At 34.5% G+C, this 20,321-nt stretch overlaps 1 protein-coding gene across 1 annotated transcript in view; it reads right to left on the bottom strand.

Annotated features, from left to right (window-relative positions):
• The window catches only part of LOC149802027 (MAU2 chromatid cohesion factor homolog), a 78,748-nt gene that overhangs the window by 54,189 nt on the left and 4,238 nt on the right, over positions 1-20,321 (bottom strand). The window contains exons 3-6 of the mRNA XM_089956427.1: positions 18,652-18,717; positions 11,966-12,061; positions 9,166-9,288; positions 2,971-3,126 (exon numbers count right to left, since the gene is read on the bottom strand). Coding sequence (XP_089812553.1) covers positions 2,971-3,126; positions 9,166-9,288; positions 11,966-12,061; positions 18,652-18,717 — 441 coding nt within the window. The remainder of the gene's footprint in view (positions 1-2,970; positions 3,127-9,165; positions 9,289-11,965; positions 12,062-18,651; positions 18,718-20,321) is intronic.

Raw genomic sequence — 20,321 nt, 5'->3', positions numbered from 1 at the left:
GCCAGCAGATCAGGGTTGACGTTTGTTTTACTGATTATTCATAACAAACTGCACAGAGCCAGATCTACCAGCACATGATGCAATGGCAAAGTTGGGTCGTGCAGTTTGCAGTTGGACTAATGAGTACAGACAGTAGTTAATATATTACAGGGTACATACAAATCAGGAGATCTGAAATTCAATGACTTTTCAATGACCAGCTTTCACTTTTTAATGACTACTCACACTATCAAGTGTTTTACTTGTTACTAAGTTATCAAACAAAGACAAAAGCATTACAGACACCAGCCACAACTCCAGTGCAGTCACTACAGAGATGCTGCCAAGGGGGAAGGGGTACAATTGTCACTAAAATAAGGTGGGGGTAAAACAAAAAGGAGGGGAAGGGGGAAATGGCCATAGTTTAATATTTACCCAACACTTAAATATCCATCTCTCTTCCAACTCCACTCTGTTACAGTCCTATTGTAATCACAATCTTTAAAAGATGTCACCTCTAGTTGTATAAGCATTAATAAGTTTTTTTTTCCTGGACCTTAATCCGTTTCTTACCTGCGTATAAATATTGTTCCATGCTGTGATCCCCTGCTCACGGGGCATATGCACAGCTGGCTTAGCCAGCTGGAACAAGTTTGGAAACTGTTCTTTACGGCTGTTTTGTACAATTTGCCACAGTTCACAGGTACTGTCTTTTGGATACTTCTGCTCCAAAATAAGATTTTTCACTAATATATCTCTACTAAAATTTCACTCTCTCAAATCGGTGCTTTAATGACCACTAAGCCTGATTTACTATCTCCAAGAATGCTGTATTAGGATTTTAAGTCCTTCATTGCCACAGTCTGCTTGTTCAGATAAAGGTATTTTGATCAAATAAATATATTTTGAAATTTCATTTTTGATTCTTATTTATTAAATTTATCTGAACTCGTATGAGCATACTGAGCAACCCTCAAGGTATTTTTAAAGATACATTTTTTTAGGAGAATTATTAACTTTTGGGGATTTACCTGGGTCTCATTATTATATATTTACAGGTTGTCTTTAACTCATAAACTCCAAGATATTACACCAGGAGCTGATTAAAATTTAAATCTAAACATATCCTGTAGTAAACATTTCCAGAAATCAGCAGTTCTCTCATCAACAAAAGAAAATTTGAAAACATGTCAAAATTGTAAACACTTTTTATAGTACCCTAAAGTAAATAAATGTTCTGATGTCTTCAAGTGAATTAAAAAGACAGTGAAAACATGTATGCCAATGTTTTTCCAATCTAATATAATCTGGGAGTAAATCATCCCACAGTACATTAGAATACATATTGCATTAATTTCTCATAAATAAAAAACATAATCTAGGCAAACTGAAAGAATATAAATTTCTGTTAATATTCATCGCTTCATTTGCACACATTCCTGTACCTAAACATTAAGCAGTAAATCAAAATTAGAGACAATGTTTAAAAAACACTCATAAGAATACCAATGGGTTAAACGAGCTTAGAAGTCCATAGGCTGGTGCTAACAGTTGTGAAATAAACAGTCCAGAAGTTTATACCTCTTAAGCTGGTGATCAGACATACTAAAATAACATATCTGGTGTTTGAAAAGTTAGAAAGTTTGTTCTAATGGTGTACCAATATTTGGTCAAAAAGTAAACACACATTTGCATTGAAGCATATTTTTAAAACTTCAAAATGACGTCACTAATTATATGTACTACCTCAGTCATGTTGTGGCAATGCATCAACCGGTTCTGAAAACTCAATTTCATGCAATGCACATCAGCTAAAAACTGCAATTTTAACATTTTTTCAGCTCCAGTGATCTGATACACTTCAGTTTTAGAAATAAATTGCCATCGTCATTATGTTCAGCCAGTATTTGCCAAATGAAAACTTCATGTAAAAATGAACGGAGTTGGAAACAGCCATTTGGGGTTTTCTAGGTAGCCTGTATTTTAAGATGCAGTTTTAAAACTTCCTTGATGCTTGGTTCAAACTACAACAGAACGCTCTGTCCAGAACACAATGTGTCAATTAAACTTGGAAAAGTGAAAGTGTGTGTATGCATTAATGACATCATGTGAAAGGGGCATTATGTACGACATTTGATTACTTCCAGTGGATTAATGATGGAATTGCTAGAATATGATGGAAAATCAAACCGTACTTCTAATCACACAACATAAAATAACTGACTCAAAAGTACAATTTTCCAACATATTTTATTTAAGAAAAGTCACTAAAACAATGACTTTCAGAGACCTAGGTGAAATATCGATGCTTTTCAAGGTCTTGAACTGAGGTATTCATTTCTCTATGACTTTCAATGACCCTGAACGACTGTGTAGACCCTGTATTAAGAGTAGAAGCAACATCTAGGCATATTAAAGAAATTTTATTTGGGCATCATTGCTTTATATTTTTACAATATTCATTTAAATTTTTTAATAAATAATGTATAGGTCATATCAATGATCAAATTATTATTTATCTTCAAATAAACCAACAAATCTTTGAAATCATGCTTTAGTTCCTATGCCCAGACATAAACTTGGGTTAAGAAACTGTTTTTGTTTCAATATGGAAATTAAATTCTGTATTATTTGAACTGCAAATCTGGATAGTTTATAGTCTTGGTAGTTTGGTTTCATCTCACAGAAGATGTCTGTCTGCATGTGTGTATGTGTATAAATAAATATATATATATATATATATATATATATATATATATATATATATATATATATATATATATACACACACTCCATTGTCACTATTGCACTAAATATGATGCAAAAATCTGTGAGTCACTGTTCCCCTAACCTTCAACATTTGGTTTCAAAATCTTTAAATGAATTGGTCCCATTTTTGGGGAAAATATGACTATATCTTTCCATCTTCAAAATCATGCAGGCCGCTAGAGAAGTTATAAAAAGTCTTCCATTTGTACTAAATATATGTACCTGTCCAGCCATCAGAAAGTGACAGACTTGTAGAACAAGAAAGAAGACTTTGAGGGCTTCTTTCTGAACTGCCTGCCCACTGTATCGTTCTATAAGACTCCCTGCTTGTGACAGGCATTCATGGACCTCCTTAGTCTGTTTGGCTATCAGCAATAACTGAAAAGTAAAAGGAAAGAACATCTTTATCTTTGTGAAATTGATATGCAGGATAAATATTTGTGTTATTACTTGTAAGATAAACGAAACATACAATTTTTCATCTCCAAACATTGAGGATTTGACAAGATTCTTTTGACACATCCTTGATCAACTTTGTACTTTACTACAATATAAAAGGCTTGAGATAGTGAAACAAAGATTATAAAGATTACAGAAGTTGGAATCTTTGTATCACATGACAAAGCACACAAAGTTTTTTTGTTGTTGCAATAAGCCAAAAGTCCGTAACAAATAATGATTCGAATAAATCAACTCCTAAGATGTCATGCCATTTCTTTCGGTGATTTCACCACATATTGCTAGTTGACCACATATTATAAATTGGTGACACTGAAAATATGAAATGTTCTGAACTGTCACAAAAAGGGCATTATGTGGTCATTCAATGAAAATTACAATTTTACAAATATTTTTCCTTTACTTAATAGAAGCTGCAACTTGTTCCAAGCCAATTATTCAAGTCAACAATCTACTGACTCACTTGAATGAACAATTCTCCAAATACTGTTGGTACTCTCTTTTAAGTCTAGTCTAACTGCAAACAACACAGACCCTGATCTGTGCTGTCACAATGGAAGGTCACAGGTCTATGTTCTTAGTTCTATTAATTACTCCTAACAGGCAACACAGATACACGTCTGCAGTTTGTAGCTTGACTTGTAAGTGAGTAGACTGGATAACTCCAACTTCTGAACTTGTCAACTTTTGAAGACAAGACCTGCCAACCACAGCAAGACCTTTTCACTAATGCACTCAAAATATTTCTGTAAGTTAAACAACTTTATAAGACACTGTCTTGCTTCCAAGGTGAGAATAAATTAATAATAAAGAGACTGTCTGTTGATAATGTATTAAAAAAATGCAGAGATTTTTTTTCCATCTTTCTGCAAGAGTATGCCATCCCATTTCAAAATAATGTGCTTCCTTGCTATAAAATGTTGGTGGTCCAGAAATTATTTTTGTTGCAATTAATGATGGAACAATTCAGTTAAATAGGAAACATGACAATTTCTTGGAAACTTAAGCAACTATTTCCAACACTGGTCTCCACTTCCTGGTCAACGTAAACAACCTACACCAAGCAGTGATAGCCTCGTTTTGATATTTAGTGATGGATATCAGGAATGGCATCTCTTCTGACAAGTTTATTGTGAAATGGGTCTATTTTCTTCACAACCCAAAAATGTGATTTACAATAGACTTGGTCATCGGTTACTTCTCCTGCTTTAATATCCCAACTAATATTTTGGACTCCACATTGGTACAATGCTCAGCCAATCAGATGCAAGATAACCTCACTGATATGCATGGATTTGGAAATTACTGAATGGTAACAATCTTTGCCAATAAGAGGGAAGATCACTTAATTAGTATGTGTATCTAGCTCATTTAAGATCTTTATGATATACATGTATATTCTAATATGATCTTTATGATATACATATATATTCTAATATAAGGTCTTTATGATATACATATATATCCTAATATAAGGTCTTTATGATATATATTCTAATATAAGGTCTTTATGATATACATATATATTCTAATATAAGGTCTTTATGATATACATATATATTCTAATATAGGTCTTTATGATATACATATATATTCTAATATAAGGTCTTTATGATATACATATATATTCTAATATAAGGTCTTTATGATATACATATATATTCTAATATAAGGTCTTTATGATATACATATATATTCTAATATAGGTCTTTATGATATACATATATATTCTAATATAAGGCCTTTATGATATACATATATATTCTAATATAAGGCCTTTATGATATACATATATATTCTAATATAAGGTCTTTATAATATACATATATATTCTAATATAAGGCCTTTATGATATACATATATATTCTAATATAAGGCCTTTATGATATACATATATATTCTAATATAAGGTCTTTATGATATACATATATATTTTAATATAAGTTCTTTATGATATACGTATATATTCCAAGTTTCATCAAAACTGATTCAGAAATGTGGCCTCCCAATTGCCAACAAGCATAGACAGTGAGATGCATGATCATCTTATTAGTATGCATGAATCTGTCTCAATATCAAACTAATCCGAGACCTAAATGACAGAAGCATACAGTTGATCAGAAATACGGACTCCAAAAGGAGACATGAATAACCATAGCACATGCAAGATCACATCAACAACGTGTGTTGTCTCATACATTATCAAACCCATGCAAGATCTTGATGACACAAGTCAATATTTCAATTTCAATAAGAATCAGATAAGCAAATATAACTTTAAAGGTGTAACAAGCTCATCCAATCAGATTCAGTATCTCATACACAGTATGCATTGATCTCAACCATTAGGGATCTCATCCGAGATCTTAATGATATAAGCATATATTCCAAATTTCATCATAATCTGATGAGAAATTTGGCCTCTAGAGTTGTAACAAGCTCTGCTAATCAGATGCATGATTACCTCATTGGTATGCATGGATCTTGCTTGTTATCAAACTTATGCACAACCTACATGACATAAGCCTGTATTCTAAGTTTGATCGACACTGAATCAGAAGTATCATGCATTGCAGTACGCTACAAAACAAAATAACTACAACGAAAGTTGCAGAAACAAAGTGATTTGTCAATATACGTATATGCAAGTCACGACCATAATATTCGCTAAGTTTCACAGCAATCCTTCAAAAACTGCTGGTCTAGTTGCATCACAGAGATAGACAAAGAGAATACCTGTAACAAAACTTGCAAGAGCGAAGCGATTTATAACATGTGATGACCATAGATTTCAACAAGTTTCATGTCAATCCATCAAAAGTTTACTATATACACATGCATCTCTGATGGTTGGAGTGGGGTGGATATATAAAATGATACGAAAAGCGGCCCCCCCCCCACTGAATTTGCATATATATTTTTGACAGTGAAAATTATAATGCAACACTGTCACACAAACCCATCAAACTGAGTTTTAATGTAGCAGGTTGCCATGAGTGGACTTACTAGGTAATACTGGTATTATAAGTTTAAGGATAAGTCTGTGTTCCTATAAGAAACCCGTGGAAAGCAAATTGTTGTGCATATACTGATGTGTTTAGGGAGCAAAAGCAGGTCAGAGAAAGTGCAGAGTGACCCAACAAGAAAAACCTCACAGAGTGTTCTGGTCAGTGAAGGGGAAATTCTCAAGTTTGAGCAGGAAAAGCAAAGATATAGTGCTGCATTATGAAACAACAGTATTGGATTGTGTCAACATATACACATTAATTTGTGAAGAATACATAAACAGATATATTGGTGACTTATGGATGTAAAACTGTAAATTCAGGAAGCCAAATTGTTGGGCAATTCAGATCAGGATATGAGTGGGAAAACTGACACTGGTGAGTTCTAATTATAGTGTAATAGCAGAACTTTATAAAAAAAAAAAAGAGAGCTAATTAATGGGACTTTACCCAGTTTTTATTGTCATTTCACTGTTCATTTTATCATCGTCATGAAGTAGTTTTGGTGGGTATGTGTGAGTGTGTGCATTATTAGTGTTATTTGTCAATAACTGATATTATTTGTGTATTTTGCAGTTTTTTTTATCATTCTTTGAGTGATTGTCACCCATTCTAAACATTCACCCTCCCCATCTCAAGTATCTGACTGACTGACAGAGTGTAAGGGAGGGGAGTTCGTGACAAACACTAGTCAGTGGTGTTGTCTCAAGCCTGTGTTTGGAAGATGCTGCATCTTGCCTTTTTAAGAGGTATGCTGTCCTTCCTGGGGGTTTCCCTGTCTTTGATCTTCACAGATTAAAAACACAGGATATGGTAACATTCTTTATGTGTATCTAGAGCATCCATTTGGCATCATTTAGCCCCATTTTTCACTTGCAGACCTGCCAACCCCAACAAGATCATCTCAGTAAAGCAATTGATTTTTTTTTCAATGAGTTTGACGTTTTCAATAACGTATAACAAAATATCATAAATTGCTATTGTAAAGCTGGAAAACATATTCAAAAGTTCGGTATTTGAAACGTTGCAGTGATGGTAAACATTATGTTCAGCTGAAAATTTTGTAAAGTACATGTAACCTTTTTTACTAGTACAGTTGCACAAACAACTCAGTTCCAAACCCTATGCAGCTCAATGGCTTGTTGTTATCTCTGAACTTGACAGCAGTAAGGCTATGGTATTGTGGGTCTTAAGTTTGCAATCAGCAAATATGTAAATAAAAACACTAACCTTGAATATATTATATACATGTCTATTTGTTGTTCTTTGCTCTATACTAAAATGCATTTCATTTCCAGTTTAAATCTGATGACTGCTAAAAATGATCAAAAAACAGGTGCAATGTAGATTCCAGGTTATGCAAGGGGAGTTATTCTGATGGTGTGGTAATACCGAAATATATATTTGTCTTATCTTTATGTATATGTAGCACAAAGTTTAAATCAGCTAAAAAAATGGATGCTACTTCCAAGGCCCTCAATATGCCACCTGTGTCATCAAACAGAAACTTATCAGAGAGAATTAAAAAAGTGCATCTGTAACCACTCATGACGGGAAGATTAGCGCCAGAAGATTGTTGATGAGAATGAACCACCAACATGCGCATGTAAGTACATGTCAGCCTCAGAAAATTTAAACAACTTGTGGTGTTCCAATGAAAATGGATTTTAAAATCCATGCCTTTCAATTGTGAAAGCTAACAGAAAACAATAGAGCATACTCTTGACTCTTATTTGCTACTAATAGTATCATAGATTCGAACTCCTGACTCTTAACAAATATGGTAATCATGTGATCTGACTCTTGTTTAACATCACTGCCATTATCAGATGCCAAACTGTTTACATTGTCATTATCAGATGCCAAACTGGTTAATCAATTTGCTACAGTGATAGTGGTTTTAAGATACAGATTTTATTCGAGAACATGGGGTATGGCCATTATCTGGTAACTGTGATATTCATGGGTGTATTTTTTAAATAGTGTACTCGTCAGCAATCACAAGATATTCCTGAAATCAAATACTAATGCAGAACTAATAACTTATGGTCATGTAGTGTATAAAAGATAAGTACACGATAGGTAGCACTATGCAGAAAAAAAATGCAGAAAAATCCAAATACCAAAATAATACAGATCCTATGATATCATAGGATCCTACCGTAATTCTTATAATTTTTACCATTTCATATGCCAATGGCAATCCAATCTCTATTAACACTTTTAAAGAGACTTGTTCGCCCTTTTGTCTTCAACATGCATCACTTGCTGGATGCCTTTTTAAAAAAATTATATAACTTGCTGGATGCCTTTTTAAAAAAATTATATAATCAACATTTTAATCATCCAGACTGTCTGCATTAAAATATAAGTGCAGTTTAAAGCGTCTGAGGTACTGCTGTCGAGTTAGTCTGTTCCCCGACTAACTTCGCTAATTCTAATATGAAACCTGGATCCAAATCAAGCAAGGATGAACCGATTATCCAGATACTTTTGTAACAATCATTTTTCCATAGTTTTCGCTTTTCTTCCACAAGTCCTATGCTAAGGGTCATTTACGGTAAAATCGTAAGGGTTGTCAGGTCTGCACTTACAGTGCAAATAGTATATTATTTTCTTTTGTTACGTGCTCCCAGAAGACCTTATTCTGCTTAAAATGCACAACAAATCAAACAGCATTCTGCTCTGATTTGTGGTTTTGCAGATAAATTTACTGATGGACCTTGTGACAACTAGGCATAACTTGCTTAACAATTATTGCAGGCTGAAAATGGAAACAAAATCACAGTATTTTCAGCCTTCTGTTCACAACCTTCTGATTTACCCATGATTAACTTATCATTCCCTTCCTCAGCTGTCAGTTCACAACCTTCTGATTTGCCCATGATTAACTTATCATTCCCTTCCCCAGCCATCAGTTCACAACCTTCTGATTTACCCATGATTTACATACCATTCCCTTACTAAGCAGGAAAAGCAATGTTGTGTATTCTGAGTGTGCTGCTGCAGCAAAGTCCACCCCTACCCCTAGCAGGCTGATAGCTGACAGGTAATCCTTCTCCAATGCATGAATTTGCTGAAATAAAATAAAGTTTTGATTAAGAGTACATTACAAAATCCAGAAAAGTTGGCAAACCACGAAACTGTCCTGAAGTGACACATGCTCTATTGACTGAAAAGAATTTTGAAGAAATCAGGATAAAACCATTTATTAATTTCACTGTCTCAGTGTTGAAACCATTGTTAATATTCTTCAGCAATAAGATTTTCAAATTACCTGCTGTGGTGGACATACTGGATTTTTTTTAGCTGGGCACTACTTTCATTTAGGACCAACAAGTGGTGGAAATCCCATTTGACTTTCCATTTTGAAAGATTTATAATGACAAGATTTTAAAGATGGATACTGTGGTGGCTATATTCAATAACAAACTGGCGCCATTGTTATAGAGTACCAATTAGACACCAAAAGAAGTCTTTTGGTGAAAGCACAATTTAGATTTGACACGCCATCAAAGAGAAGTAGTAATAACAAGATTTTCAAGACAATCATTGTTGCAGTCATATTAAAAGTTCGATTGGCAACATTTTCATTTATAACCATGTAGACATCATGATAATTCGTTCAGGACAAATAGTGATAAGATTTTCAAGAGTGCGACTGTGACAGGTATACTAAATATCATAATGGCACCATTATGGCTGACTAGACAACATAGCTATTTAGTAACAACCATTTGGTGATACAACAATCGAGTCAGGAGTTGTGATAACAATATTTTCAAGATGGCCACTGTTGCAGCCATGTTGGACATCAGATTAACACCATTCGCATTTTGGGCCAATTGATGAAATTACCTCTTTACATTCAGGATGATTAGAAAAAACAAGATTTTCAAGATGCCACCGTGGCAGCCATTTTGGACATAACATCAGACCCCATTTCATTTAGGAGCAACTAAACATCACGAGAAGTCTTTTAGTGAAAATGCCATGCTGATATGGCCATCCATTCAGGAGAAGTAGTGATAACAAGGTTTTTAAATGGCCAGTGAGGTAGCCACATTGGATGACCACGGGCACCATCTTCATTTAGGAACAAGAAGACCATGGGCTGAATGTGTGTGTCAAAATTCAAGTTTAGAAGAGGTGATAACTTGTGCTAAGGGAGGTATGAACGACAGATCATCCTGTAAGCTCTTCTGGTCTATGACCAGTAATCCTAAAAGTTAGTCCACAAAAATTACCCTTCTTTTAGCAGGAATTTTGTAAATACTGAGGAAATAGGTCAGTGAGATATCAGCAGTGTTACATCTAGGATCCCCTTGGGAGGTGACATGGTGTCCCCTCCCCCTCAAATGTTTGGAAACGTAACATTTTAAAGGGAAAAAGAAAAATATCAGTATATGATCAGTGCTAAAGCTTTTACAGTTTTGCCACATTAACTTTGTCATTTGCATGCTACCATCATATTTTCCTTGTCTGAATATCTGGTTAACTTCATATGAGTTGCACCATGGAATTTTGTGTTCTGGATCTTGATCTAATTAAACGTTAGTGTTCACTCCTTATCAATCAGCATTTATCACTCCTTATCAATCAGCATTTATTATAAAAAACTGAGATTTGTTTTCTAAGTTACCATTTCCTGTCCTAAACAATGATTTATTTGACAAATTGTGTCTTTGCACAAATTTTGTGTCTGTTGTCATTAATTCAAACTCAAAATAAATTTTCTGTGCCATAGGCATGACTTGAACCTCAAAAATATTTTTCATTAACAGCAGATAAAGGCTTTGAATTGCATCAACTAACAAAAGCATTGAATGTTTTCATTGCCAGATATACTGTATTAAAACGGAGATTCATTGCCAACTTAAAGGTGTTATCACTTTAGAGCCTTTGGTCATTGCTCGTGTCAACACAGGCATGGATGGACATCCACTAAAGAAACCTGAAAGTGCATTTTGGGGAGAGGGGGTGCACACAGATGTCAGCATCTGAGATACATTAAACAAGGTGCAACAGTCTATTAGAGTGAAGTAAAGTAAAATTTCTGAATTTACCCAATATGCTAAGCCTTAAATGTCCTACAATAAATTTCTTCCTTAGATATAATGGATAGTTCGCATACTGCTTGGTCTTTAATAGTACTACCAACACATTATCAGCTATATCATGACAAGGACGTGGTAGACTGCTTGGTCTTTAATAGTACTACCAACACATTATCGGCTATATCACAACAAGGACATGGTAGATTGCTTGGTCTTTAATAGTACTACCAACACATTATCGGCTATATCACAACAAGGACATGGTAGATTGCTTGGTCTTTAATAGTACTACCAACACATTATTGGCTATATCATGACAAATGCATAGTAGACACACCCGGAGCATCTAAATCAAGCAGGCCTGGGCAGGTATCAATCCTTTGACCTTTGGAATACAAGTCTGGTGCTCTACCAACTCAGCCACCATAGATCACTTATTATATATTAAATTTATGAAATGTGATCATGTATCTTGTATGCCATGAGCTGCCTGAAGTGAACAGCATGCTGGGTTTTTCCCACAAGTCTCTCAACTTTCATGGTTCGTGAATTCATGTACCAGATCCTATTTAGTATATAAGGTATAGAATGTGTCTCTATACATCACTGCTGTCAGGCATTACTAGTTATTTAGTTACAATGTATGAAGATTTTCGGACCAAATAAAAATGACATATATGTGACACATTAACTTACTGCCAACTGGAACAGAAGACGACAGTGCCAAAAGGGTGACTGCTGGGAAATCTCAATTGCTCTCCTCAACAATGGCTTGGATGCTGTTGCCTGGTTCTATCAATGGAAATTAAAATTATTCCTGTTATCCCTAATTTAGCTAACTTTTTTTATATTTGGGATTATTAGCTAATTTCTACTGCATTCTTTATGTTTGAATGGCCTGCCATCATTCCCCTATACAGATATCAGCAAATGACATAAATCCCCTACTGCCATCGTACTTAATTTCAGTTCCGCCATTGCCCACAGCCACTAAATACACATTATAACTTCATTTAGTAAGTATTCTGCAAACAAAGTTCATTAGCCTTTCATTTCTTATGATTTTTGCTCAATTGCAGCCTTCAAAACAAAAGGTAATCTTGATCAATGAGAGATTTGCTTACATGGTTCTAGTGTTATAATCAAGCCTCCTAATGATTTAGAGAACCTGCCTACTAACTAGACACAAGCTTGCAAGATATATTAGTATATTCTGTGTGCATTTACAACACACTGATGATGTCCTTCTCTGTGTGCTTTTACAACACAGATGATGTCCTTGTAAAAGAAGTGTATGACAAGTATTTCATATGATTCTGTTTTACACTGCATTCAGCTTCAGAACAAAAGGGCAATAATTCAAAAGAGTACTGAGCTTTCTATATATATCCATCTTCTGGCAATTACCATATATCTGGTATAATACATTCCAAGTTTCATGGTGATCTAATGAAATCTGGGGGACAAATTATGATCACAAAATTCTTTCATACATACACACTGCATCAGGCTTCAAATCAAAATGGGCAATAACTCTATGAAAAATTTAAGAAGCACACTGATTCTGACATGCATTGCATTCAAATGCAAGTTGACAAGGGCAAAAACCTGAAACAAGAATACTCTGATTGGCACATAATATGTCTGCCATGTATTTAACAGTTTTCTTTTTCCAATGCTGGTCATCAACTATGTGTTCTCAATTGGTGCCCAAGCTAATCAAAATCAGTAAGACTTTTCTGTCAGCGAATGAAATTGATCATCTTGCACTTTTCTGGCTATGACCGCACTATTAAGTAAGCCAACTTAGGATGCACTCAGTTTAATATCATCTGCAACCATCTTATCTTTATTGTCTGAAATCATTTTAAATGCCCTATTAATGCCATCACGTCAATACTTTTGTGCCAAATACAAAAAATAAGGGTCCATGGTACAATGCCACAGCCTAAAAAGAACTAAGGTGTTATCCATTACTCCAAGTGCAAGCTACAGTATCCATCAAGTTTGGTAAATGGTGATTTTTTAAACCCTAAAATGGAGATGATGCTTCTTTATCCAAGTGTGAGCCAACATTTGGTCCAGATATGAAAGACGGGACACTAATGTTATTGTGTAGAAACTATTTTTGTGTCTCTCAGGTATCTTAACGTTGGACATTTTGACCCCAAAACTGACGGTTTTTTTCCCTTACCCGAGGAGAAAGCTATCTGCAAAGTTTTGCAAATGTAGATACTGGACAACTCGTTATTGTGCTGAAACCAATTTTCTTTTTCCAGTCACACTGACCTTAACTTCTGACCTTTTGACCCAGAATTTAAGGCGAGGATTTCTTCCTTATCCAAAGTGCAAGCAATCCACAAAGTTTGGTAAATGTAGTGTGAATAAGAACTAAAGCTACTGTGGAGAAAACAATTTCTGGAATCAGATTGACAGACAACCAAACAATATGCTCCGACTTGCAATAGGTGTATAAAATCTGTGAGCAAAGCCAATAGTCAACATGCACATCTTCAAGTGACTACCTTAATACAGGTCCAAGCCAAGAAGCAATTAGGCAAAACAGTCATCACAGTGTCAGTCATATTGTCCAAACACAATGAGAACGCTAAGCATAAACCGATTCTCTAGTCAACATATTCAACCAAACCACAACTTCACCCTTCATTTTGCCATCAAATACGTGATTATTCTGAGTATAATATCAACTACTGTGTCTTTGTTCTATTTAAAGAGCCGTGTAAGACACTGGCAAACTAAAATGTTCATACTTTGGGATAAGTTGTGTCAATTTATTATTTATGTTGCAATTGCATTTTAATCACAATATTACTTTGAAACCTTGCATGAGACTGGAGAAAGTGAACTTTCATGCATTTGCAGCCTACAAAGTGTAAATTAATATTCTATTTTGGTTTAGAGACTGATTGCTATTATAGGAAAACAGGTTTATTTTATAGAACTCCTTCACTATAAGACCCTTCATTATAACAAGTGTATACATATATATATATGTACACACCTGTGTACAAGTCCAACTGCAACCTGCACACACCAAGATCTGCCATTGCACAGTGTGCCCCCAGCAGATCCAAATGTATGCAGCTGATTAGGATTAATCAGTAAAAGAAACAACATCGGTCCTGACCTGATGCCACATTATGCAATGACAGATCAGGGTCCATAGTGATTGCAGTCAGACTATTAGCAAGTATATAAAGTATACCATACTTCATTACAAGGTGGATTTACAAGCAGTATGCCCCATGGTTTCATATGGTACATGTATTTACATTAACTTTATTTGTCACTTCATTCTCACTTTTGTGCCAAGGTGCCATGAAACACTACTACAATACATAATTTTAATTCTTTTGTTTCCCAATGATCTCCAGATTCATGGTATGTGTGTTTATAGTGATGATCAGTCACTATTACCTCAGAGGACTCAAATATCTTTAACTTTGTACAACTGACAGCTCTAGAAAAGCACACAATATTCTTGCACAATGAGAAGCTTGCTGCATCACTTGAATATTACAATCATCCATGTTGATTACTTAGTGGATATGCCTAACAGTTAGGACACAGAGTACAATGAGAAGCCTGCTGCATCACTTGAATATTACAATCATCCATGTTGATTACTTAGTGGATATGCCTAACAGTTAGGACACAGAGTACAATGAGAAGCTTGCTGCATCACTTGAATATTACAATCATTCATGTTAATTACTTAGTGGATATGCCTAAAAGTTAGGACACTAAGTACAAGATAGCCAATGCTAATGATGGCTGCTTTTGTATACCTTTATTGATTCATTGCTGATGTTTATGTGTTGTATTTAAAATTTTAATGTGAAAAAAGCAAGAACACAGCATGTAAACACTGGATAAGTACTGAATAAATATACTTTTTACTGCAACAACCTAAAACTGACAACACAATTAAAACAAAAAGAAAATGAGAAAACTATTTAAGACTGAGCCAAAGTACACAAGCTTTGGTCAATAATCAGACATGATTTTGGTCTTTCATTAAAAAAAGCTGAAAATTTTTTAAGCGGGGGTTTGGGGGTCCTCCCCCAATGGGAGCAGCACCCATGACCAGGGGGCCGAAGACTCCCCCCAATGCATTTTAAACTCATAAAAAAACTCCTGGTGCACTTATGATCATAAAATAAATCAAAATAATCATTTGAAAAAGTAATAAACTTACCAAAAATGTTCAACTTTACTTCAATAATTTCACAATATTTATAGACACACGAATTTGTTCTGTAACACTACTGATGCTGAAGTTATATCATGTGCATGTCAGTGTTCACATCGTAATTAAATCACAATAATTTGTCAAGTTTTGCAGCAAATATATAATTCTTTTCTCAAATACATCAACCATATACAAATAATATCCCATACAATCACTTGTCTTTTTCTCCAAGGGACACAACCTGTTGATATGCCAGTCGAGCTCTTTTTGAGGCAAAGATTTCTTCAGCCTTCCTTTTTGTCACCAATGACTTTCTTGGCTCAATGTGCAATCATTTTTTTCCTTCACAATGAGAGCCTTTTTCCTTTTTAATCTGGTGTTTGTATTGGCAACATGCATTACGCATATTCTGACAGTTGTTGTAGGGTTTAACGCCATTTTTCAGCACAAGATAGGCTATACATGGCGGCCATATTCTGACAGAGGGCTACATCTGTTCCCTCGTGCAAGAAATCTTTTTTCTTATAGTAATTAACTGCAATTTTTCCAGATGCCTTCTGAGCTGCAATTTTTCTGTATGCAGCTTCTTTTGTAGGTGCTGTTCCACACTCTTCCAACTGCAATTACCGTAATTCAGATCTTTCTTGCAGAGGTCACAAAATACCAGTCCTCAGTTTTCTTATAAACTGACCAACAAAATTTCAGTCAACTTTTTGCTCCAGCCATTCCCATTTCCATACATTTTTAAAACCTTTATTTAAACGTTTTGTGTCATGCTCTCTCTCAACAACTCGGGATGCCATGTTTTACAAGCATGCTGCTTCTTTCCATTGCCATCAGTTTCCATTACACAAAGATTCATTGGATGTGCTAACCAATATATGGAATGAATCATTGTGAAATCGAACCTGACAGACCGTTTTTAAACAACAGGATCGGAGATGATACAAGAAATGGACTACATCAAGAAATTTCCGATTCAAGTCAGGAGAAAAGTGGAGAAAAATCATGTCTGAATAATGCTATTTCCAAATGAACCCTTTTAAAATAAAAATAGGAGTTTTCAGAACATTGCAATTTTCTTTTACTTCTATTTATGAAATATATATACCAGAAAATGATAGATTTGTGTGTGTGTGCCTGTGTTTTGGATTTTTAAAATAGCTTTAACTATTTTGCAGTCACATCACTACAAGGTCTGCATGCCGCAGACATGTAGCATGATGTCCCACCCAGTCACATTATCCTGACACCAGGCCAACCAGTCCTAACACTAATCTCTTAATGCTGAGCACCTAGCGAGGCAGCCGTTAGTACCATTTTTATAAGTATTTGGTTGGGGTTCGAACCCATGACCTCCCGCATCCAACTATTTTGCAGTCACATCGCTACAAGGTCTGCATGCCGCAGACATGTAGCATGATGTCCCACCCAGTCACATTATCCTGACACCAGGCCAACCAGTCCTAACACTAATCTCTTAATGCTGAGCACCTAGCGAGGCAGCCGTTAGTACCATTTTTATAAGTATTTGGTTGGGGTTCGAACCCATGACCTCCCGCATCCAAGGCGGATGCTCTAACCACTAGGCCACCAGATAGATTTGTTCAGACCAGATTAAATTTTACATAAGAGAAAATTTAAATTTGAAATTTCAGATTATGTGTTAGATCAAGGTGACTGCAATCCCAATCAGCTACTAACCAGTTCAAGCTTTACACACATGTACAAAATCTTGCTTTATTCAATTTCAACTTGATTTAAATAGTCAAGTTTTCAAACTGATTTTCTTTCAAAACATTTCCATTTTTTAAAATTTATCTTAACGAAAAATTCCAAAACTATATAAACAAAATACAAATTTTATTCAAAATATACTTGGTTTTTTATGTGTGGTTCAAACTATTTCTTACAAAATCAGTGTTATAAGTGGGTATACACACATCAATTCCCACACAGCAGAAAACATAAAGACATCACATTTTAAATTCTAAATATGCTTGAATATAGTATTAGGCATGTTAAATGTGTTACATGGACATGCCATTATCATCAATGGTGTTAAGCATATGCAGCTGTGTTAGCTACCTGAACAATGGACATATCATCATCATCAGACGTGCCATTATAATCAAGAAAAGGTGCTAAGCATGTTCACTGTGTTAGCTACCACAACAATGGACATGCCATTTTAATGGTGATAAGTATATTCATGGTGTTAGCTACCTGAACATCAGACACGATGTTATCATCAAGAAAAGGGTATATGGAAACATTGGTTGTATTATACTTCTTGATCTTTGTTTCCTCAATATAAAAAAAAACAGGGTAAAACGAGCTGAAAATTTTCTTGGAGAAGCTACAAAGAACCACTTGTAATGAACCGTATAACTGAAGGATTATGAATTATTTTGCTAATGTCAACATTTTATACTGGCAGAATTTTTTTAAAAAATATATCATATATAGTTGCAAATAAGTAGGATCAAACTCCGATCTGCTGGCACATAATACACCAGTAGACATAGTTCAATGCAGCATTACAAGTAATGAGCAGAACAAATGACACAGTCCATGATCTGCTGGCACATTATTAAATGGTAGACAAGTGTCTATGATGCCTGTAGTGTCCCTGATTTATAATGGAACATATATGGTCAAATTTATTGAAATTTTAACCAATGTACATGTACTGTAGGAAAAAACAATAAAATCCTTGAATTTGTAAGAACATAAACAAAATTGACACATATGACAAAAAATAAAAAAGACCTCACAAATAAGTGACAATAATATTTTGTTTCTTCCTTTCTGTACATGTAATTTGCTGCTTTCCTGAATGTAGTGAAATGCAAAATGAAGAAATAAAGATGATTTTGTAATCAAAGTATTTTGACAAAGTTCTACAATAAACACACACACACACATATATATATATATATATATACCCAGTATATATATATATTTCTTTACCATGATGAAGATGAACATAACTGATGTTCAGATGAATTTACAAATTTATATGCATGAACATAATCACTTATATGCATTTATTTTTTAACAGATTTTTATTTTTATTTTAAATCAAGTTATATGGGTCTTAAAATATGTATGCTAAATATATAATCTCATAATCCACAGTAAAGTTATGAAATATTTTAAAACCTACCTGTTTCTCATACATCTGTGCCAAATGACTTGCAGCCTCAAATTTGACATCATCCATGTTTGTCATCTTGTGTGTGTTAAGGAAAGAATGAAGCAATCACAAGGCCATTACATCATCAGTTAAATAATACCAGGCTGTTTTATTCATTAACAGAATGTACTCCTTTAAGCAATGGAAGCCCAGGCATTATTCATCAGGTTTATATTTTTGTTGAAATGAACTGCCATAACAACTTGTAGATATGGGAGATACACAAGTTTTTAAGTTTTAATCAACTCCCATTATGCTCGTACCTTTCAAGCCAACTATTCTGTGAAGGTGGATGTGTGGGAGACAGCATGTTATGTGTGGGCCTGACAACAGTATGTGTTGGAGGGACCATAGTATGTGTGGAAGGCAGCATTTGATATCAACAACTAAACCTGTACCCCACTGATTTAGTCATTTTCCTTTCTTTGAAACAACTGCAATCTTTAAACTTGAGTCAATCAGGCCAGGCCCACTTTCAATCCACTCATCAGTCAGATACAGGACTGGGCAAATTTTATAGTCTCTTTGTTCTGGACAAGCTGACTGGAAATTTGAACATACCCTTGAAAGAAATGAGCTTGTACCAAACATGACAACACAATTTCACAATGAATATTTAAAAACTAAGGTAAAATCAAATGTGGGAGGTTTTACAGTCTACCGTGTTTCTATTTAATGTCTTTTTCTGCACATTATGCCAATCATTAAAGTTATTAACAGATGCATCTAATACATTAGTACACATGGGCTGATATAAAGATGAGGAAAAAATTGAAGGGTTTAAGTAATACCTGGTAAAATGAATTCATCTATAGTCAAAAGACCAACAGTGACAGAAAGATAGTTTCAGGGTAGTACTTCAGTCAGGTATGCACATTAGAAATGAACTCGAGTTTCTCACAGATTTTACAGCATAATACTTATGTTTCCACCAGAATGGAAGAAGTCCATGATAATTATCCTCCAAAGGAGAACACTTCAAGCTAAAACAAGGACACTTTTAACATGTACATCATTCTTAAAAGGGCACCTTATTTTATCATGAATTGCTGTTATTGTTCTTATTAATAATAATATTATTATTATAATTATTATAAAGAAAGTATTAATAGCTATTTTAAAAGAAAATGCTATAACCTGTCAGTAGCATTTAGTGTACCATTACCCATTGATTTTGGCCTGTTGAGAATGTAGTCTACTCTTAAAATGGCAACTGAGTTCCTATTTGACTTTTCACTTGGAGCAATAAACTACTGTACAGTATAACCCAGCTATAACACGATAATTGGGATCCAAAAAATTGGACTGCGTTAATAGCGGGGTCGCATTAATGCTGGGTTTTACAGTAGTTTACTGTTCTAATGGATATGATGAATAGGGTATCAACACCGTTTACTATCGTACAGTCGTTGCATACAGTTCATCCATAATGCATGTAATTTTGTCACAGATCATTGTCTGAATTCAACATCTAACATATAGCATGAACAGAGTATTAACACTGTTTACTTACCATCTGATAGTGTACCATCATGGCATGCAGTTAATCCATAATACATGTAATTCCTTTGCAAAAATGGCATACATATTTATACTATTCAATAATTTTGTCACAGATATTATGTGTTTGAATTCAATGG

The sequence above is a fragment of the Sinohyriopsis cumingii genome, chromosome 4 (assembly GCF_028554795.1).
Source record: "Sinohyriopsis cumingii isolate HCF-2022 chromosome 4, ASM2855479v2, whole genome shotgun sequence".
Classification (NCBI taxonomy): domain Eukaryota; kingdom Metazoa; phylum Mollusca; class Bivalvia; order Unionida; family Unionidae; genus Sinohyriopsis; species Sinohyriopsis cumingii.
This window is presented reverse-complemented; position numbering and strand designations above follow the sequence as displayed.